The sequence below is a fragment of the Mauremys reevesii genome, linkage group 1 (assembly GCF_016161935.1).
Source record: "Mauremys reevesii isolate NIE-2019 linkage group 1, ASM1616193v1, whole genome shotgun sequence".
In the NCBI taxonomy this organism is placed as follows: domain Eukaryota; kingdom Metazoa; phylum Chordata; order Testudines; family Geoemydidae; genus Mauremys; species Mauremys reevesii.
In genome coordinates, this window is record NC_052623.1 from 159,169,180 (window position 1) to 159,192,645 (window position 23,466).

The 23,466-nt window shown below is 42.0% G+C and overlaps 1 protein-coding gene across 1 annotated transcript in view; it reads right to left on the minus strand.

The window, feature by feature from the left end:
* TRAPPC10 (trafficking protein particle complex subunit 10) overlaps positions 1–23,466 on the minus strand; it is an 89,057-nt gene that overhangs the window by 7,389 nt on the left and 58,202 nt on the right. The window contains exons 14-21 of the mRNA XM_039511511.1: positions 21,792–22,306; positions 16,615–16,756; positions 15,154–15,312; positions 13,800–14,029; positions 12,498–12,598; positions 11,891–12,017; positions 8,943–9,113; positions 2,250–2,427 (exon numbers count right to left, since the gene is read on the minus strand). Coding sequence (XP_039367445.1) covers positions 2,250–2,427; positions 8,943–9,113; positions 11,891–12,017; positions 12,498–12,598; positions 13,800–14,029; positions 15,154–15,312; positions 16,615–16,756; positions 21,792–22,306 — 1,623 coding nt within the window. The remainder of the gene's footprint in view (positions 1–2,249; positions 2,428–8,942; positions 9,114–11,890; positions 12,018–12,497; positions 12,599–13,799; positions 14,030–15,153; positions 15,313–16,614; positions 16,757–21,791; positions 22,307–23,466) is intronic.

Here is a 23,466-nt window from a genome sequence, read left to right on the forward strand (position 1 = left end):
GCTCTCATCAAACAATAGTATATTTTCAAATACTGTGGTCCCACAAATTTCAACATGTTTTATTTGATTTGACTTAGATACATGGCATGTACTGAAGAAAGTGGGAGCAGACTGTTGAAAGTTGGAGGTTGAGTCAGTGTCCAATTATGACCTTTTGAGCCTTCCAAGAGTGCTGGTTTTGCTGTTGGCTGTTAGCAAGTTTCAGAACAACTCTCTGCCCACATCACAAGATCACACAGGTCATTTGTGACTTGATGAGTATGAACTGTGGGCTCTTCACAGCTGTAAGCGTGTTCATGATTCGGGGTGCAAACTCTTTTACAGCCTGGAGTTCTTCAATAACGGCTGTGGATAGGCAAAGATCCACAATCTCTTTAACACTTCAACTACTGCTACAACCATTCTCCTCAGTAAAAAGTGAAACTTAATCCTCAGTGTGTTCCATGTGATAAACAGCTGCATTGAACCAGCTGTTCCATCTGTTTATTACCGAGGTTGGTGGGATGGAAGGACTTTTCCCCATTTCCATTAGACATATATGGAACCAGGCTTTTCTGGCAGGGCAAGCAGAGAAACCATATTTTATAGCCACAACTAAACAATTTACTTTCAAAAGTACCTTCCTCCATAGATCACCCACAAAGTTAAGCAAACGTGCCATACAAACAAGGTGTATAGCATTTAAAAACAAAGGCTTCAAACCTCAATCCCAAGTTTTCCCATATATGTGGCATTATCAGTTACAAACACAGTGATGCAATCAAATGGTATTGCAAAATTTTCAGTTTCCCATATTGCATTGCTGACTTTTAAAATTGACTGCTTCCAAAACTTCACACTAAGAAAAATATATCCTGCGTCTGAAGTGCCTGCATTTTCAATGCTTGTTGGGATGGGGACAGCAAGAATGTTAAATACATACCTGTCTTCAGCATCAGTAGTTTTATCTGCTCAATGACAATTCTTTTACAGGTGTGCAACTTTTCCTTTAATTCTTCAATGTGACAAACACTTTGGGTAGGTAACACTTTCTAAGTTAATCTGCACTTGGCATAACACCTACTTTGCTCTCTAAAAACTATCAGTTTTTGATTGTCAAGTGCATGCAGGGGGATATTTGCAGCAGAGAAGTCTTCTGTTAATTTGAACATTTAATTTCTCCCATAAAGCCGCTTCTCACTCTTGGTATTAAAGAGTAGTGTAACAGTTTTCTGCTTTTTAAAAATTTCTATCTTCATCCATTTTTAGTGCCTCATTTGTGCTGACGAGTTGTACTTTCACAATGCTTATCACAACTACCCTCTCAAAATCAACAGGTACATCGCATGATGTACAAAACATCTTTCCTCCATTTTCATGGAAGGCTTTAGGGTTCTGCTTTGCTCAGCACTTACTCTTACTTCAAATAAAGTGGCAAAATTAAGATAACAGCAGCAAACAAAAAAATGAACAAAGTGCTGTAACCCCTTCCTTTAGGAGGTGAGAGACTTTTGTGTCAAATTCAATGTTACTCAGGGACCTGGTTAGACTCCCTGGACAAAGCAGAAACTAAGGAGTGGGCCTGCAAAGAAGGCAGATGTGGCAGAGCCATCGCTAAGCTGGAAGGCCTTGGGACTCATTGACCTACATGCTGGACAGAGAGCTGCAGGCCCCCCTGTGGAGGCTGAGAGCTGTGCCCAGCCCCCCCCCCCCCAGCAGCTGAAAGCTGCAGGCCCCACTCCCAGCAGTGCCTGAGAGCTGCATGGGGGGGGGGGGGGGCTGGGGGGAGAGGGCAGCACTACCCCAAGGCTGAAGCTGAAAAGGATAATGTCCCAGAAGTCTCTGAAAGTCACAGAATCTGTGATCTCAGTGACAAAAATCTTCATTACAGGTCAGGGAAGGAAGGCAAGCAGAAGTGCATGGGGACAGATGGAGTGAGATTGAAGTGAGGAGATTGCACTAGGGGAGCTTTAAATATCTATTCCCTAGGTTGTTGCCTACTGAAGGCTCAAGCAAATATCTGCCCATACTGAAACAATTTTTGAAAAGTTCTAATCTTTTGCAAAATTATGTTCTAACCTGTTTTTATGTTAGTCTTTATTTTAAGATAGACAAATGACAATTTTTTAATATCCAACCCTGTCTACAAGACTGCATTATGATCATTAGAAAGTTTGGCAGATATTAGTATCAAGACAGAAGCAAAACCAATAATGAGAATTGCATTAATTTATCAAAAATTACAGGAGAAAAAAAGTCATTATCCTTACCTTCATACATAAGTTTCGTTGTGCAGTACCCATCTGATTCTGTTAATGCTTCATCTTTATCCACATCTAAGAGGTCAGAGAGTCGGGTGATTGACACCTCCAAAGAGCAGAGTGACCCTGTTTTACAATACTCCGCCCCCAATGGTGGAAAAATCTGAGCTTTCACATTATACAATGTCTGGCAAGAGGAAAAAATAATGATCTGTAAGTACTGAATCAATTATACAACTTTTATATATATATTTCAAACTGACCACATGATACTATATAAGTTACAAGCTCATACTTAACTTCCATGCCATATTACAACCCGTATTACAAGACTGAGGGGCTGTCTTCACATATAACCCTACAGCAGCCGCTGTAGTGCTTTAATGAATACACTACTACGGGAACAGGAGAGCTTCTGTTGTTGGTGTAGTTAATCCACCTCTCCAGGAGGCGGTAGTTATGTCTGTACGAGAAGCTCTCCTGTTGACATAGCACTGTCTATGTGGGGATGGGAGGGTCCGGGGGAAGGAGGGGTTGATCGGTATAACTGTCACTCAGGGGTGTTCGGCTTCAGGATTTTTCGCACCCCTGAGCAACGTAGTTATACCGATATAGGCCCGTATTGTAAACCTGGCCTCAATTACAAGTAGTGATCATTTGTTATGATACTAATTTTAGACACAATCTATGAAGAAAAAAGGAATTTCACCATTCTTGCTGTCAAGATCTTCTAATAGTCTAAACGTATTCAAAGAGGCAAATAAGTTAATTACTACAAAACTAATTGTGCCAAAAAGTTTAATGGAAATATACTGTTATGGTCATTACTAATTTTTAGGGAACAAAAAGTAACAGAAGAGGGTTGGGCTGATCCAAGAGATCAGTCAAGCATAGTTACATCTGAAAGTGGGTAGGCCACACACACTCCCCTAAAGTTTTGCTTAAAGCCAGTTTACAGAAGCAGGTAAAGATCTAACGTAACATTCAGACAGAGTCAGCAATGCCTACTTCACTGGTTAAAACCCAAGAAAGGTTCAAATGGAGGACTGTGTCAGTTTTGCTCACTGGGCAAGGAGAGGCCAACACATGGACTGCTGCCAATACTATTTAATTTTGAGTTACAGCCAGTCAAGCTTTCTAATTGATGAAGGTGGCAATGAATTTGTACTGTGAAGAGAAAGACAAAGCATTTAAGATAAAGGCCAAAAGAAACCCAAACAATTCCCTCAGAAGAGCTCACAAACTAAGTCACAAGAAAAGGGTGAGATTTTTCCAACATCTTTCTTTAAACAGCAAGCCAAAAATAATTTTTAACAATGGCATTTTGATTGATGAAGGCCTCATCAAGCTAGCAGGAAGAAAGCAGCTCAGTACAGTCTTCTCAGTCTAATATTCTTGGTGACATGAAGCCACTGCGCAGGGCAGGAGGGAAGGAGAAACAAAAAAGTCAAATTCTTCAGAAAAGATGTTACTGATAGCTAAATGATCTCATTTTTTCATCTTTGTGGCTCATCATCTCTAGTCTTCTTGAGCTGTGAAATGGATGCTGACATTATTTGTGTGTCTTTTAAAAAAAGTAACAGAAAAAAATGGTTCCTTACCTGTTCTGTAACTGTTGTCCTTTGAGATACGTTGCAGACATCCATTCCCATTTCAGGTGTGTGCACAACCAGTGCATTAAAGTCAGAGATTCTTTCCTCCACAGTGCTATCCATTGGGGCAGCACACAACCCACTGCATGCCTGTGCTGACAGCCAATGGTATAAAGGGCAGAGCCACTCTGACCATCCCTCAAGTTCCTTCACACCAGAATACAGTATGCTTAGACTCCAGTGTAGAAGGGAAGAAGGGTGAGTTGTGGAATGGAAACATGCAACACATCTCAAACAGTTACAGAACCAGTTAGTAACAGTTTTTTCTTCAAGTGATTGCATGTGTCCATTCCTTTTCAGGTGACAGAAGCAGTTCAGAACCGAGAAGGGTTTCGGAGTCTACCTGAACAAGGATTGCAGCATAAAACTTTCCCAACTCTATCATGATCTCTGAGGCTTGGGAGACAGCATAAAGCTCAGTTAAAGTATGTACCAATGATTAAGTTGAATCCCTGCACGCGTCACTGATGGGCATCTGACACAGGAATGCAGCTAAGCAAATGCTGCTTGTGCTCTTGGAGCTGAAACTCTCCCAGGTGCAGAAACCTTGGTAATGTCATAGCAGTATGCAAGGTGAGATCCAGAAGATATTCTCTTCATAGAGAAAGGTTGCCCCTTCATTGTATCAGCAAAGGAAATGAACAGCTGAGGGGACATACCTGGGCAGGACTAAAGCAGTAAACAGGCGAACACCCTGTGGCAGTCCAAAGCATGGAGCTTTTTCTTCATCCTTATGAGACTGAGGCTTCAGAAAAGAAGCGGATAGGAGATGTAAAAAAAATGAATGAGCAGCCCTAGGTTCAAAAGGTGGACCCATTAATGCTGACAAAACTACATTTAGATCTTATGGGGGCATGGGGTCTCATAGGTAGAAAGAGTCTGTCCAATTTCTTTAAAAAAAAAATCAGAGTTAAAAAACACAGGATTTAATCCTCTATAGGAGGATGGAATGCCACCAAGAGAACTCTCAGGGAGCTGATGGAAGAGCCATTTTTCCTTTAGGTAAAGTAAGTATTTCAGAATAAGCTGAGGAGAGGACTTCGTAGGAGTACCACCCTGCTGCTGGGACCACAGAGAGAAACATCTCCATTTCATCATGTAAGTGTATCTGGTGGATGGCTTTCTGCTGTTTAGAGAATGTTCTGAACCTCTAGGGAACATGCAGTTTCCTCAAGTGTTAGCTACTGAGCATTCAACCGGTCATATGAAGACTGAAGATCGGGAAGCAGCATCTGGCTGTGGTCCTGTAAAATATTCATGTCTTGAGGGAGAGTCATGGGATCCCGGCTGTAAAGACTCAGTAGGTTGAGAAACAATGCTGTCAAGGCCAGGCTGAAGCTATCAGGAATTGAGCAGTCTGATCTTGTCTGATCTTGAATACCACCTTTGGAATCAGAGGAATAGGGAAGACATGTAAACAGCAGCATGTCCTTCCACAACAAAAAGAAAGCAGAGGGCTACATCTACACAACGAGCTAGGGGTGAGAGTGCCCTGCTCAGGTACACATAGCAATGCTAGCTGTCATCAAGCTATGAGCTGAACAGTGATGTAGCCATGGTAGCACAGGTAGTGGCAATGGAGACAAGACTTAGCTGCATTTTCACTGCTATTTATAGTCAAACTAGCTCAATGAGCGTTAGCATGACTGCATGAATCACACCCCTACTTTGTACTGTAGACATAGCTTTAGATAGAGCCTGGGCTGTGATCTGCTCTAGAATGTAACAGGTAAAACTTCCTCTTCAGTTACATAGTGAACAGATCTTTGACTTTTCCCCAAGCTTGAAAACTGGATTTTGCAATGTGTGTTCTGAGGGACCATTTGTAATTCCTGGTTCTGAACACCTTGGAAGTGTGAAGCATTGAGTAAGACAACATTTTTGATGCAAAGATCCCAGATATCTACAGCTCTTGGCAAAGGCAATCTGACTTGGCACCTGTTGCCTAGTCAAGTAGAACATAGCAGCAGCATTTTCCATGAGCTTGCACAGTGCATCCTTTGATTTGTAGAAGGAAAACACACCAGGTGAATTGCTTGCATTTCTCACAAGTTTATGTGTCGAGAGAATTCCTGATCTGACCAAATCCCCTGAGTCTGAAAGTCCCCCAAGGGAGGGATAAGGGATCCATGACCATAGCCCTGGAGGGCGGAGTCAGGGGAAAAGAGATGCCTTTGCATACATTGGCAGGGTCCATCCACTTGTATCCGAGTCAATATGTCCAGCAGGGGATGAGACTGATGGTATACAGACTTCAAACACCCCCACATGTTTCTGAGCTAAGTATGGCACGCTGAGTCATGTACCTGCCTGCTGCCACATGCCCTACAAGTCCCATCAATTCTTTACTGTTGTACAAGGATGGATCTTGAGGTCCTTGCACAGGTCCAGTATTGCCTGAACTCTGGCTTGGTGATTTGGAGTCAAGACCTGCTCCTATAAACTTGATCCTCTACACCAGGGGACTACAGCCCACAGGCCAGATCTGGGCCCTCAGGGCTTTGTATCTGGTCCGCAGGATTGCCACCCCTGTGGCACCGTAGGCCCCACTCCGCTCCGGGAAGCGGCTGGTACCACGGCCCCTGGGGGAGGGAAGGCAGAGGGCTCCATGCGCTGTTCTTGCCTGAGGGTACCTCTCCTGAAGCTCCTATTGGCCGGGAACAGGGAACCACAGCCAATGGGAGCTTTGGGGGAGGTACCCACAGCCAAGGGCAGCGTGCTCAGCTCTCTGCCCCCCTTCCCCCAGGGGCCGCAGGAACATGGTGCCGGCCGCTTCCTGGAGCGGCACAGGGCTGGGGCTGGGGACAGGGCAGGCAGGCAGCCTGCCCTGTCCCTGGTATGCGCCACTGCCATCCCAGAGCCGCTCCAGGTAAGCGGCACCGGGCTGGAGCCCGCACCCCAACCCCCTGCCCTGAGCCCTCTCCCTCACTCTGCACCCCTCCCACACTGTGCACCCCCTTCTGCACCCCAATCCCCTTCCCTGAGCCCCCTCGTACACCCTGCACCCCCTCTGCCCAAACCCCTTGCCCTGAGCCCCTTTCTGCACACCGCACCCCCTCCCACACCCCACACTCCTTCCCACACCCCAACCCCTGCCCCAGCCCTACATTCATGGCCCTGCATGCAATTTCCCCACCCAGATGTGGCCCTCAGGCCAAAAAGTTTGCCCACCTCTGTTCTACTCAGAGAGCAACACTGACTTGCCATCATTGATCAACAGGCCTAAGCAATTAAAGGACTGGATCTTCTTGATGCTAACCTCTACCTGTTTGTCTGGATCTTTCCTGAACCAACCAATCCTTCAGTTATGGAAACACTTGGCCACCTGCCCTCCTGAAATGTGTCACCACCACTTCCCTATATGCTGTGAAGACTTGAGAGGGTGAAGACAGACCAAAGGGGACGACAGAATTGATAATGAACTTTTACCACCACAAACCCTTAAAAACATCTTCTGGCTCTGGTGAATGGCCACATGAAAGTAAGTGTCCTTTAAGGGCTTGTCTACATAAAGGATGAGTTTGCGGTAAGCTGGGATGTGGGCATTAGCCTGCTGCAGACTAATTATGTGGATTCTGCTGACATGCAAACATGAGTATAAACAAGCCCTAAATCATGGGAAACCCATCAATCGTCGGGATCTAGGTACGGGATAAAACAGGCTAGTAACCATGCAAAACTTTCATTATTATGTATTTGTTTAGGTTCTGCAAAACTAGATTAGGTCTGTGGCCTCCCTTGGATTTTGGGATAACAAAGTATTGGGAATAGAATCTCTTCCCCTGATGTTGAGGAAAGTGGTACTTCTAGGGCCGCTGGCTGTAAAACTTATTACATTTTTTGAATGAGAACAATCTTGTGCGATTGGTCCCTGAAGAGAGATGAGGGAGGAGGACCAGGAGGACAGAGAGAAACTGCAGACATATCTCAGTTCTATGGTGCTTAGCAACCAGTTATCGGTTACCAGTTAGCAACCAAGCAGCTAGGAAGTCAGATAGTCCGCTGTGAAAGGGAGGACAGGCGATATTAGACACTGACAAGGTGGTACTTTGTCTTGACTTTAGAGGCAAATAAGACTGATTAGATATCTCAGGTTGTCTCAACGAAGTTGAAGCAAAAGGAGGTTGTCTTCTTCTTTGGAACTTATGGGGTGTTCATTTGCTCAGGCTGCCTTGTTGGATAGAAAAAGAGGTCTGTGCTGAGTCAAACAGCTTCCTCTTACGATCTGGGATAAAAATAATCAGAAACCTAAGGGTAGAGCCCTAATGTCTTTTAGGCAACACAGCATTTTGTACATCTTCCCAGAAAACAAGTTACAACCCTTAAAAGGAAGATCCTCAGTCATCTACTGGACTTCTGTTGATATCCCAGATGACTGCAGCTAGGAAAAGTGATGCACTGTCATTGAGAATGCTATCAATCTGGTCACAGAATCTGCACCAGCCAAGGCCACTTGAAGTGAGGTTCTGGCTAGCAGATTCAGTAATCATTGCCTGATTCTGACTAGGCCAAGTGAAAGTAAGTCTGTACACAAAAATTTAGCCATACCGCCCCATGCTAGTCAGATTTATTACAGCCAGAGTAGTGCTTAAATCCCAGGGACTTAGGCATGCCCTGGTCCTGAGGCAAAGCAAAAGTCCTAAACAGCAATAAAAAAGAAAAAAAAACAAGTACCATTAACTAACTATACAAACTATTTACAAAAAGTTTAGAAAAGTTTTTTGCGAGAAAAGGAAAAGTTGTATGATGAGACTCACACTGGCTAACGACCATGGGTAGTGAGAAGGAACTGAGGGAATGGTAGGAGCAGCTCTGCCCTTTATGCCATCAGCTAGTAATATGTGGAGGTTGCATGCACCTACCAGTGTGGGTAAAATTCTCCAGCTTCAGTGAACTGGGCACACACACCCCTGAAGTGGAATGGACATGTGCAATCACTCAAAGAAATTACAGTTAACAGAGACCTATCCCTGGACTTCCCATCACCCAAACAGATTCTTCCTTCCCCCTTTAAGTCTAAGATACACTATATATAGATAAAAATACTTACAAAATAATTTTCCACTTGGAATTCGTAAGTATACGGCTTCAAGGAGAATGACTGCTCTTCAGAGGTATCTGGACAAAAGCTAACCGAAAACTGGCACTGCAAAGATGGGGGAAGTTCTTTTGTCCACTTCAATTCCCATACAAAGAATACTGACTGCTTACTGTATATGTGCTGAAAGAAAATTATTCATTCATAGTATGAACTCATGTCTTAATATCAGGAGCTTTCTATACTGCCAGTTTAATGAAGGGGAAATCTTACCATAGTCTTGTTCTATACACTACCTCCAGAACTTATTATATTATTTATACATGCATCAAACCATGAAACTATAACCATTTAACAGTTCTCAAACTAAAATCCCTAGACATGTACTGGCTCAAATTGTTACAATGAAGAGAGAAAAGTTTCATTGCCAGAATCAGTATGTCAGGCATGATATATTTACTCTTCAAAAAAAGGTTTAAAAAAAGTTTGCTGCTCAGGAAAATACACAAAACATGACTGTCTTAAAACCAGGCTCAAAGCAGATTGATGCCTATTACAGAGGACTGTTTTGTCATTGCATCTCAATCCTAGTTTGCAGCTCCTGAGCTACTCTACTTTTTGGCCATTCTTGATCACAGAATGGCAAAAACCACCAAATTATGTGGTAGCTTTTTCGCAAGAACAAGAAGAGATTAGGAGACCAATGAGAAGGTTGTTCACCCTGTGCAGTAACTGTGGTTCTTCGAGAACTAAGGTTCTTTAGGTGTTCCACAGTAGGTGCGGCAGCACCCCAGGCACCTGGGATCGGAGATCTTCATTAGCAGTGCCCATTGGACTGCACACGTGCACCTCCCTGACTCACACCATGAGCAGCATGTATATATAGTGCTGTGCTATCCAATCGCCACCCAGTTCCTTCTCTACCGCAGAACTTATCTTTCAGATCTGAAGCAGAGGGGAGGGTGGGTAGTAGAGCACCCAAAGGGACACTTATCTCGAAGAACTTCAGTTACTGCACAGGGCGATTAACCATCTCTTCTTCTTCAAGTGATGTCCCTATGGATGTCTCCACTGTAGGGACTATAAAGTAGTGCCCCTAGTTGGAAGGCTGGGGCTTTGGAGTGGCATTTAATGCAGATGATAGGACAGCATGTCTTACTACAGTATCAGATGCTGAGTCATGCATAATAGAAGATGCCCATGTGGCCGCTTTGCAAATGTCAGCAATCGAGACACTGTTGAGAAAGGTAATTGAGGTGGAGAGAAGGAGGGTGGAATGTGCTTGACTTCCAGGAGGAAGTCATCAATTGTATAGTTAGTAGGACAGGTGTATACACTGCAAGATCGAGTTGGAAAAGTGTTGCTTAGACATGTCCATGCCTTTCCATCTTTTGGCTGTAGATAAGAATAAGTGTGGCGATTGTCTGTAAGGTTTAGTTCTGTCCAGGTCAAAGGCTAATGCTTATCTGACATCCAAGGGTGTGTAATGCCGCGTCCTGCCGGTTGCTGTGTTTAACATATCGGTGCTGAGGAAGAGGTTCATTCTCTTGAGCAGCCAGCAGAGTTCTTGCTTGGTGCCCAGGGTTTGCTCATAGCTGAAGGTGTAGTCGGTGCCAAGAGCTTGGCTGGTGCCAAGATGGACATCACCAATGCAGATGGTTTAATTGATGTTGTGGTGCCCAAAGTTGATCTGATCTGGGCAGCTGGCACCATTTTTGATGGTCTCATATCGCAGTTTCCAGTGCCAAGACAGTGCCAACATCTGAAGGTCTGCCCATTTAGGGTCTTTAGATCTCTGTTTAGCTGTGGTACTGGAGGTACTCTGATGGCCCTAAAGCTAAGTCTCATCCCCAAAGATGTCGAGGCTACTGACCTAGCAGGGGATGGAGGCAGTGGTGACTCAAAGGGTGATGGAGGAGCCTGTTTCTTCCCATCAGCATGAGAAAGGGAAGATTTTCTCTTAGGACATGGAGAATGAGGGTTGGTGAACGACCTAGCGGAGCATGAGACCCGCGCAGGGGAAGAGTCCAGGCCAGGTTCTGATGCTGGACGTAATAACCTCGCTGTGAGAAGTTGCAGCCAAACGTCCCCGTCTTTTCTGGCCCTGGCAGTCAGGTTATGGCAATGGATATGCTTCTGCGGCATGTGTCCCTCTCCCAGGCAGCGGCAGCACTGTGGATAACCATGGTTACTGGAAAGTTGTCCCACAGGAAACTCATCTCTTAAACCAGAGAGATCCGGGCGTAAGGGTGAGGGAGAAAGCTTCCCAGTCGAGAAGAACAGGGAGCAGGAAAACTATGTCCTAAGCTATGAACTAACAGGGAAGATAAGAGGAAGGAATTTATCTTTTTAAAGGGAGAGGACAAGAAAGAGAAGAACTAACTACTACACTAAAACTAACAGGCAAGGCACTAATTTAATAGCTCAAAGGACAGGCAGGCGCCTCTGCAGATTCCAACCCAGACCAAAGGTGGCTAAGAAAGAACTCAGGGGTGGTTGGACCGCAAAGTGCTATATATACACATGCTGCTCATGGCATGAGATGGGGAGGTGTGCATGTGCAGTTCAAGAGGCACTGCTAATGAAGATCTCTGATCCCAGGTGCCTGGGGTGTTGCTGAACCTACAGTGGAGCACCCATAGAGACATCATTCAAAGAAAAAACTAATAATTTGTGACCGGGTTAAGTCTATTGCAGTGAGTGACCTAGATCCCAAAATACCCGTGAGTGGAAGGTCACCCTGATCTGCTTTTCAGAGATTGCAAAGATCTGAATATTTGCATTTGGGTGTGTCAGTCATGTTATATTATCTCTTACGAAAGCCATTCACTCAGATACTAAGCATTTCAGCAATACAAGTGTCAATTTTTTCAATTTTAAGATGAGCGTACCAAGGCACAAGGGCACTCATCTTATTCCGCGTATCTAAAAGGTAATGAACCACCAAGGAGAATCTTTACCTGTTGGGATTCTGGCTTCAGAGGTACCAGCTGTAGATCTATGCAGTTACCAAAATTTTTTAGGTTATTGTCTGACAGCTGGAAACAGAGTTCTGACAAATTCTGTACACAAACCTGTACGTATTTCCTGAAAATTAAGCATATTGAACATACAATAATATACATTGTATATAATAACGTTTCATCCTCACTATAGAGTTTCTCTAATTGAGACACTCAGGCAAGAACAGTAAAAATGACAGGCATATTATTTCTTTTCCTCTGCTTAATTACTAATCGGAGAGTCTGCAGAAGTAGGTCTATGGTACAATTTTTTGATATGTAGTTTTGCTTTTACTGAGTTACTAATAAGGAGACCAAAAGACGGAGGAAATTAGCCTATGACTATGTGATTAAAATATACCACCAATAATGTATTTGTTGTTCTGCTGGGGGAATGTGAAACGGAGAATGGGCGAATCCAAGAATGAGCATTTCTTAAGTGGCAAAACTCACCACCCACTTACAAAAAATAAAAGCTTATGTTGAAAGATCACATACAGAATATCAATTTCTACAAACACTTTCTAAGAGGAAAGAGACTATAAATATTTAAAGACTACATTACCGTTTGCCAGCTGTTAGTAAGGAATGATTGGCATTAAAAGGTACACTGAACGTTAATGCAATAATGGTGGAGTAAATTGACCATGGACAATCAATGGTTACCTGGAGAAAAGAAACAGAATTCTTATTCATGGTATACATTTACATAATGGCTTTATTTTCCAATTCCAAATACTCAAACATTTCCCAGAAACTCTCTCTTGACCAGTCAAACCTAATGCACCCAAAAGGGAGGGAAAAAAATTGATTTATCAAACAAACAACTAAGCTTGGTAAGGTGGGAAGAGGATTGCGTGTGTGCGCGCGCTTACAGCTTGGTGTCTCCCTGACGTCAACCCCTAAGCTGACTTATCCATGGGATCTGCCTCTTCAGAGTACTTTCTTCAAGGGCTGACAAATATCGAGCGAGAACAATGCTGCCACCAGTGGCATCTTACTGCAATAATCACATAATAATTTATTTTGAGATTGACAAAATCTAGGGGAACAAACCTATTCACTTCATAACATAATGTAAGGGATGATGGATCTGCATTCTGAACTTCAGCACACAGCTTCAAAAAAAGTTCCTCCTGAACTAAATGCTGATTTTCCCTCAATGTGTACACACACTAAGTGAAATAACTTTTCATATATGTTCATACTCTTTATGAACACCAAACACCCACCACCACTAGTTTCCAAAACCAACCAATCTGCAGTTTCTTTTAACAATAGTTAAGCATGTAAGAAGTAAGAGTCCCAGTACATTGTGCAGACAATTTCAGTTATAAATACAGGGCAATAAAATCAGTAACATGGGATAGAGCTCTCAAATTAAGTCCCAGCTGTATAAGGAAGTAGTGTTACTGGTTTAATCGGAACATTCTTTCCTCTTAATACTGAAGCAGTCTACCAGAATGGTGCAGGGATATTATACAGATAGAAATTACATCTTTCTAATGGATCAGAAGAGAGGCTTTGATCACTGAAATCATTAAAGATTCCATGGTACTTAAAACAAAAGTAGGGGTGATAACTATGTCCTGTTGGCCAAATTCCAACTTAGGTTGTTGGCACAAAATCTCAAACCTCAGAGAAGGCTAGTATTTGGTGAAGGGAGACTCATCCACCTATAAAGCACTGTGTATTTTTGTACATACTTTAAATATTCTGTACATGTACATTTACATCTATTTTATACATTCTGAAGTGCTTTCATATCCTTTAAGCTAGAAGGTGTTCTGTGCAAGTAGGTTATTCTCACCCATATTTTGGTCAATTTAAGCACTTGTGGTCAAACTAACTTTTTTTGTCATCTTACTTTTTGGTCAACTGTAGCCATGCAGTTGTCCATTTTCTGCTTCTCTTTGCTTTTCCTGTGAAGTTCTTTATTTCCCAGATTTTCACTTTCCACTGAAGCTGTTGGGGTTGATGGCAAATAGATAACTTCAAGGTCAAATTCAATCACGTGATATGCAGGAGCCACTGGCAGGGTGATGCTTGTGATCTTTTCAGAAGACTGGATCAGTAATGATGATTCTGAGACTTTTTCTACAATTGTGTAGAATATGAAGTAATTTTAGAAATATTCCTCCCTTCCACAACCTCCATTTTTCCATCTCTAGTTATCAAGTCATGAGACCATTTACTGAAAGGCTAGAAATGCCTTCTTCCATCAAGAAGGAGCCCTAAAGGCTTGGTACCTATAGTGTCTATAACCCACACCTCCCTGTGAGCGAGGACTACAGCCATAGGACTCATTGTAGAACTCCAAGAACTCCACACTGGCTTCTTTGATTAAGTCTCTGGCTACAAATACGTTATGAAGCTTAGGCTGGCAGAGCCCTCCTAGTGTAGAGGCAGTCTTCACTGACAGAACTAGCTTTTCTGTCCATGTAGGAACACCACCTCCCTGAATGATGTTAGCTACATCAACAGAAACATTCTTCCATCAAGATGGCTGTGTCTATACCTGGCATTTGTCAGCATAGCCATGTTGGTCAGGCATGTGGGTTTTTTCACATCCCTGACCAATGTAGCTATACCAACATAACTTTCAATGTAGATCAAAGTCAAAGACCCCACATCATGTGTGCAGGAGGCTTAAGTAGTCAACTCTCTCTCTTTTATACAAAATATGCAAATTCAAAGCTAGACAGGGTGGTACAGAGAACCCTGTAACTGGATTTCATTCCAGGTCCTATAAGGTGTTCCCATGATCTCCTTCTCTGCAATAGGTGAAAGTGTTGCTAAGGTTTCCTCTGTTGTATGGTGCCACTTGCAAATATACTAAGTTGATTTAAAAGTTGCTTATGAGGCAAATTAAATTTCCTAGTGAAGGGTCCACAGACAGTACATTAATCTTTCCCAGAATATATCTATTCTCTGTTATTGAGATAAGACTTATACTTGAAATAGCTAAGACTAACTGGTCACATGTACACAGTTTCCAAAACAGTTGTAGAAAAAGGCCAGGACTTCCCGAAGCTTTTGTGCTCTGAAATGTTGAGTTGCCAGTTCCTAATTGATGGTTACTGACAACAACAATGGTGTCAAATGTTTTAACATCTTATAGACCACTTTGCTGCTATGCAATAATATTTACGTCATGCTTATAGGATTTCTGCATTTTCACAGACTGGTAGGAGATAATTGATTTTGGCTATGCTGCTTACCCTTAGTATTGGAATAGATCAATGCTTTGCTCTCTGGATGGTACAGGAAAGGCATGTCATCGGCATTACTGAGCTGCAGAGTATCTCCATTCTTCATGGTATAATGGCCAGTAGTCACTGTGAACTTCACCCTCTGAGGGATACCAGCCAAAAGGCTGTCTGAAGAAAAAGAAAGCAAACAGTGCCAGTGTATTCCAGCACTCTAGTTATTAAGTGGTTAAAATTAGCTGCTAATGTTTGTTAGGAGTTTACAAATAAACATTCACCGCTCATTTTTCACACAAGTACATCTTAACATCAACTGGAAAATTTTACTTTTTGGTGCTCAATTATGGAGTGGTTTTCTAAGAAATTGTCCAAGAAATAGGGAGAGTTTCAGCCACTTAATTCTGGGCAATTTTCACTGTTTCCCTTCACCTGAAGTCAAAGCATTCTCAACCAATGAGGTGCAGCTGTGGAACAAGCTTCCAGAGGCAGGCAGACTAATTCAAAGTCTGAGCACCTTTATAACTCATTGAGACAGCTTTCCCATATTAACCAGAATGATACAGAATACATGAAGGTGTAGGAAGAAAGGGGGAAATGTGTGTTATAGAGATACAGCCTAAGCAGAGCCTCTTCTACTAAGGAAGGGGGGGGAAGTAGAAGACTTCATGAAGCCTAGGGGACCTCACTGGTAAAATCTAATTTACCAGAAACGTTCTTAAACATGGTGACTGATTCCACTGAATTCAATCTAAGAACTTTCTATAGAAAGAGAATCACTAAAGGAAAGAAAGACTCCTATTGATTTTAATGGGAGTTAGATCAGAGCCTGTTTGGTAGGTGAGAGTGCAAAGTAAAGGGATTTCGCTAAATTACCAAAGCTAATACAGTGCCACAAAACAACTAGTAAGAAATTCACAATGGTGCAGTCAAATCACTATCTATGACGGGGGAGGGATAGCTCAGTGGTTTGAGCATTGGCCTGCTAAACCCAGGGTTGTGAGTTCAATCCTTGAGGGAGGCCACTTAGGGATCTGGGGCAAAATCAGTACTTGGTCCTGCTAGTGAAGGCAGGGGGCTGGACTTGATGACCTTTCAAGGTCCCTTCCAGTTCTAGGAGATTGGTATTATTACCTATTCTTCCCATCAACATGTCTGGTGATGCAAGATCAAACCCCACTTGATCCTTCAAAAAGGATACAGACATATATATATGCACTCCAACTAAGCCAGATTCTGAAATTCGCAATCAAATACTAGTTGTCATGTCACTTGACAAGTGGGACTGAGTGTTCAGACTCACTAAAGCCTAAAGACTCTCATATGTTCTCAACAGAAGTAGTTTTAAAAGGAAGCTGCAAAAGACAACAGAGCAAAGTAACTTGTTTTAGATGAAATGAGAAGTAAGAAACATGTCATGTAGTGAGAAAGTAACATGGACAATCAACACATTCTTAGTGTTACAAGTTTACCTACCAGTCAATGGCTCCACTTTTAGTTGGGGCTCCTGAGAGTACACATCATACTGCACAACTGGATAAATGTGAGGAAGGACAAAGTGCACTTTACCCACTGACGTGCACAGCTGCCTGAGAGTATATGTCCCAGGTTCTTTGGCCTTTGAAAAATAAAAAATGAAACTGAAGAGTGGATTTTCAACCTAGAAATTATTTTTTACATTTCTCAAGAAAAACCCTTTGTTTTCTCCATTGAACTTCTGACAAATGAAGGACAAATACATGTCTCAGCCCATTTATAACTGGTATGCTTTTATCTGTACAACTAGGTGAATAAAAATAACTGAAATTATTGAAATTGCTCAAGTGCGCCAAATGCAATTTTCATAACTGTCTAGCAAAAATGTTTACCCCAAAGGACCCCACCTAATAAGGGGTGGGGGGGAGGGGGAACACGGGACAACAGGAATGTTGTCCATTTGATTCAAGAACAAAGTGCTGTCAATTCAAATACTCTGTTACCCAAAGTACCTAGCACAGCAACCCACTCTGATTATTTATATTTTATACATATATATATTTGAAGTGACTGCTACATACATTAAAATATAATGAATATGATCATCTATGATATTATGGACTTTACCAGGTAGTCACAAGCAGCAGAGTGCTTATTTGGCTAGCATTCATAAAACCCTACACTGTGCAAGGCACAGCCTTCAATCAATATAAGCCTATGATGTTTTCATACTTTCTTCCACATTGTGTGGACACCTATTAATGAATATATTTTAATCTCAAACTCTCCACCAACTCTACCTTAAGGCGGCTAGTTATGATAGGATAGCACCATTATAAAAAAATAAAATGGTACACCTGTAGGTGTGCTTCCAGAAGATGCATCAGTTCTATCCCTGGTGAAGGATAATGTGTTAGTCACTGCTGATAAACAAGATTTGAGGTTTGGAAGTGGTTCCCCCACCCCGTTTTGTCACTTCTTACTGCACAGCACTGAAAGTGCTACAAATCTTTATTAATGTCATAGACTGCTCTCACAGCAGAATTAGAATTTTTTGGGCGCTGGAAATAAACTTCAGTTTCGATCAAACTAGCAGTTATAGTCAACTGAACAAAAAACTGAAATGATACAGTTATTTATCCTGTTAAAAGCACTGAGGACATAAGAACACCCAAACAGCATCATGCTAACAAGGAAAACGCTGGCCTCTCAGATCTACAGTATTTTGAATTTTTCACCTAGGCAGAGCAGGTTTTCTAAAAAATCCTCCTAATTTTCTTGAGCATAATGTACAGATTTGTGTTGTGTGTGCCATATCACATCTGATGTGGAATTAACCCATAATACACAAACCTTATGCAGCCTGAAGCATTTTGTTTTTGTCTGACAGTGAATACTCAAATTCAAAATGTTTCAGTTGTAAGTTAGTGGTACTGCACCTGCCCCCAAATTATAATCCTAAAGCCTCACCATCTGAGTGTTTTCTCACCACTTTTTCCATCTGGTAAATAGACAAAAGCATTAGTGCACATTATGCACTGATGTCATGGGAGATTTCATGTAAGGTACACCTAAGCAATTTTTAGGAGTCATAAGAAAGGGGAATACAGATCCAAAGAACCCAGAAAATATTTTCTGACCTGCTATAAAACTTTAGAATGAATACATTTAAAGGAGGTCAGTTTGGAATATTGCTGAGAGAGAGACTGCTGCACATTTAGTATGAAGCAAGTTCTATGCTCAGTCTAAAAACCTACAAACGAAGCAGAGTGCACATATGTCCCATATTGGGGGGGGGTTCTTTTCCCTTCATTGTTCCCTCAGTGAAATTGTTAGGATGGCCTACACTTAAAATTTTGATCGGCATAGCTATGTTGCTTCCCAACTGACATAACTGGGCTGACCTAAGCCTCAGTGTAGACGCAGCTCAGTAGACAGAAGAATGCTTTCATCAACCTAGCTACCACAGCTCAGAGAGATGGATTACCTACAACGATGGAAGGCTCCATAGGAAGTGCCTACACTATGGCACTACAGCAGTACAGCTATGCTTAGTGTAGACACGGCCTTCATCCTACACAAAGTAGGAGAGGTTTCTATAATCCCTTTTTTTAATCCCTTGTCCTGTTAAATAATGTAACAAATGTGAAGCCATCATCCTACAGTAGTGCACTCAATTTTTTTTAAACAAACATACCAACGCCAATTAATATATTTTTAAGGAAAATATCACCAAGTGATATCTAAGTTACTTGATACTGTCAAAGTTCTAGAAATTAGAACTCTGTTCCAACACTCTGCATGAAGTAATCTAACAGCACAATTTCCCCTCTTGCTGTTCCTTCACTACAGGAAGAGATTTGAAAAAAGGAGAATGAGGAAGTTAACTGTCCCTCCTTCAATATTGGCCACCAGAAATGTACATAGTATGAGATATAAAGAATAGTTCAAGTAGTGAATTGTATCTTCATTTATATTCCATCTTTCTGCTTCCAGAGTTTAGCAGATTGCTTCCTCACTCATGAAGCCCAAAACACTGTACACACTAATCCCCTACAGCCTTCTCCCAGTCAGGTTCTTCAGACTTGGATCCAAATTTATATGAAATTACATCTGCTGCCACATGGCCCTCTGAAATCTCCAAATTGCATTGCACTGCCTCTATTACTAGATATGGGTTGTCTGAGTGGTATGTAACAGCCCGACTCACAGGAGGTATTAAAAAACCTACAAATTAGATCAGTAGGTAGTGCACAGATCCCATGGTTGCCAGCTCTCAGTTCAAGCATCTGCTGCAATGTGAACTTACATCTCCAGCAGATAAGTGCTACCCATACAGGCTCACAGTGCCAGCCTGCCCCTGTATGAGCACATCTCTCTCTAGTGCTTGCTGTCTTAATGCTGCAGACTGAAAAACGAAAGCACAGACTGCACTTAGCCTGTAGGCTAAATAGAAAAGTTGCATGTTGAGATGGTGACAGACAATGAAAGGAGGAGATGGAAAAGTGAAAAATTAATTTGAATCTCAGGAGAAGTGGAGTAATACATACAGATCATTATGAGAACACTGCAAAACATTCAATGACCAGCACTTTTAAATCTCCAATTTTTAAAATAATCTATAGTTCTGCTTTTGTTCAGTTCTGTATAAGGTTGCAAAGTTAAGTACTAAAACATTAGGAAATGCCAGAATTAATTCAATGTTTTATGAGGCAGTGTATAATCACATACTGTTTTATTCACAGGACCATTGCCTCACTCAGTATACAGCACAGGCAGAGCTCAGGAAATGAGGCAAAAATTCAATATTTGTTTTTATACTCAATACATTGCTTTATTTACCGCACACCATCCAGACACTGTATTGAATACAGAATTATTCATTTCCTTGTGGTTTATCTACAGTGTGCTCATCACTGTAGTATCCAAGTTTAATGAAAACCCCTCTCTGGAGGTCTGAAGCCTTTTTTTTTTTTTTAAATAAACATACAGACAGGGAACTGAAACATAAGACAATTAAGGCAAATTTTTGCAAGAGGCTGCATTCCGAAATACCTATTTTTCAGAATATTTTAAATGCTATGTAGACATACCAAGTTATTCCTCACAATACCCTGTCAGGCTGGTCAATAACTATTATCCTCATTTACAGGTGGGGACACTAAAAAAGTCAAAGTGATTTGCCTAAAGCCACACAGCAAATCAGTGGCAGAGGCAGGATTAGAACTCGGGATCTCCCAACTCCCAATCCCATTCACTCATTCCTTCAGTCCATATTGCCTTACTGCTAGAGGTACCAAGTGTCACAGCTCTCAGGTTATGTCTACATTGCAATTAAAAAATGGTGGCTATCCCATGCTGGCTGACTCAGGCTCAGGCTAAGGGGCTGTTTAATTGCAGTGTACATGCAAATAACAGCCCTGCAAGCCCAAGTCAGCTGGCACAGGCCAGTTGCCATTTTTTAATGGCAGTGTACATAACCTCAGTGATTTCAGCTGCAATTGAATACTTAGCACTTCTGAAAATCAGGCCCCAGAGATCTCAGGATGGGCACCCAGAAAATAAAGGACACACAAGTAGTGACCATCTTTAAGAATTTTGGTTTAAAGTGACTTGCCCAGCATCCTATTAAAAAAAAAAAAATCTGTGGCAGAGGCAGGAATACAACCAGTTTTCCTGGCAGCATTCAATTGGCTTAACTAGAGCCATCCCTTGGGTAGGGCAAATTAGGGCAACCACTCTGGGCCCCACGAGCCGGTGTGATTGGCCAGTGTGGTCAGTCCCGGAAGAGACGAATCAGTCACTTCTGCCCTGGGACCTGCACCTCTCTAGGGACAGCCCTGGGCTTAACTGTATACACATTTCTCTCTTCTTGTAGCTCTCTCCTTCAATCACTACACACCTGCTATCTTCTGCAATGAAAGAGACTGAGGTCCTTTATGGAAAAGAGTATTGGTAACATAGCTAAAGACTGTCATACTCACAGGGAAGAATTAAAATTACACAAGCAACCTTAATTCTGACATTTCCTAAGAGCAAGTGGTTGACTTTGCAATCTTAACATTTTTTTTGTATGCAATGATTACTATAGCTGCTATCACACCACATGCTGGATGTGAGCAACCACCAACATGATTATGTATTCCTACAGCTAAATCTGGCTGATACTGACTCTGGAAAAAAGATTACCTGTAATAGAACACAGTAAGAAAGACCTCCCCACCTGGAACCTTTTATGCATTACTCTGAACAAGTCTGACTATGAAACAAGAGAATCTTACCTTTTCTAGAACATGATGGACAATGAACATTGTTGTTTGGGACAGATGCAATACTCATCTGAATTCTAATTGTTAGAAAAGTGTTTTATTTTTATGAAAGTGATAACTGGATAAATAAAAATGACTTAAAATGAGTTTGGTGGGATCATTCTAGTCTCCCATTTCTGCATATCAGAGAACCAACCACACACTTTAGCAGAGTTAGCAGCCTCTCTTCACAATAGGCTAAGGTCTGCAATAACAGGGGCGAGCCAGGAAGAGGTTAAGCTGCATTGGCAAAGCTGTGGCAGGGGAGCAACACTGGATATCACTTTCCAGCACTACGCCCTACTCTAGTCAGTGCTTTTAGATCTTCTCTTTCATGAGTGCTATGCTCACTCAATTGTACAAACATACCTGAGTTCTGAATGTTATTGTATTGACCCCTGGTTCCAGTATAAAGTTGCTACATTTTAACATGTGAGCCCCATCCTCTAGAGTCACCCCTGAGGGCATTTCCAGAGAAGAGCTGCTCTCCTGCCTTCGCAATAGCATGTGCACATTTTTGCAGATTATTCCTGTCGTGGTCAAAGAGTTATCTGAAGGGCTCCTTTCGTACATTTCATATAACTCCAGTGCTGGCAAGTTATTTCTTGACAAAGGGAAGCCTGCAACTTCATTTGAGAAGCTGATAATACCGTTGGAAGTTTTGTGTTTAGTGAGCCATTCAGCTGTTTTCCGGTAATTATTTTTCTCAATGCTGAAGTGGACATTGATGGCAACCCGATCCACTTTGACTGGGACGGGCATTTGGCTCAGCAAAGTCAGCTCAATAGACAACGTTCCACCCACATGGATAACAGCATTTGGAGGGTCAAAATGTAGAGTTTTCAGCTGTGCAAAGGAATGCAGAGACAGTATAACCTTTTGACCTGGAAGTACAGACAAGAACAAGGTATATTATTCCACTCTGCTTTTGGTAATGCAAGATTAGCCTTTACAGCAATCCATTTTTTAAAATGGTTTAGAAATTTTAAAAACTATGTTCCCCCCAATCCCAAAGTGACAAAATACCATCATCATCTTAAGCTAAACAGAATAAAAAAAATTAAATTCTTGATGCCTAAAATCAAATATATTTTAAAGTTACAACTTTAGTTCTGCCTCAAATACAATTGTTGTAGTGAGAAAATCTGACAAAAGAACTGTTTGTGTCAATAGCTTTTAAGCTATATAGTACACCTACACTGCAAAACAAACCCAAAACCAAAAAAAACCTCCACACCCATGGCAATGAGTACGAGTCTCAACTAATTCGGGCTTGCTATACAGGACTAAAAATAGCAGTGTAGACATTCCCACATGGGCTGGAGCCCAGGCTCTGGAATCCAGTGAGGGAAGTGGATCTCAGAGCGCTTTTTTTGTGTGTGTGTGGGGGGGGGGGGGGGAGAAGAAGAGAGGCAGTGTAGATGTTCCCACAGCAAGATCTGTTATTCATTCAACTTGTTCAGAATCGCTTACTAGTGTAGCAAAAGTTTTACAATCTAAGCAGCACAGTATCATAAGACTAATGCTGAGCTATTATTCTTTATGCTCCTGTATACCTGAACAGTTAATTTAACATGACAAATGTTAAACTCATGATAGTTGTGATCAGAGTGGTGCCTGGAGCCATTATCTGCACCAGGTCAGGTTCTCCACACTCTTACATCATTGCTAGATGCCAGAAAACAGTGACAGACACTTAAAAAAAATTTCAACTAGGAAGCAGGCCTAGCATGACACATCAATGGCATTTTCAAGGTGTCTTCACTGTTGTAATCTAAGCAGAACATCAAGAAATATGCACATAAAGATGAGCAGTATATCTTCAGAAAAAATTGTGGCGAACTGTGCTTGGAGTTTAAATCATAGTAAATGCTTCCGAGGACAAAGTACAGGCTGGAATAGAGAGGAGAAAATCAAACATTTATCAAGGCAGCCAAAAGAAAAAGCCATTAGCCAGAGGGGAGCACAAGGCTGACACTAGAGAAGGCAGGACAACAGTCCTCAGAGCATGATTTCAGAGCTACAGGGAGTAGGATCCAGAGGC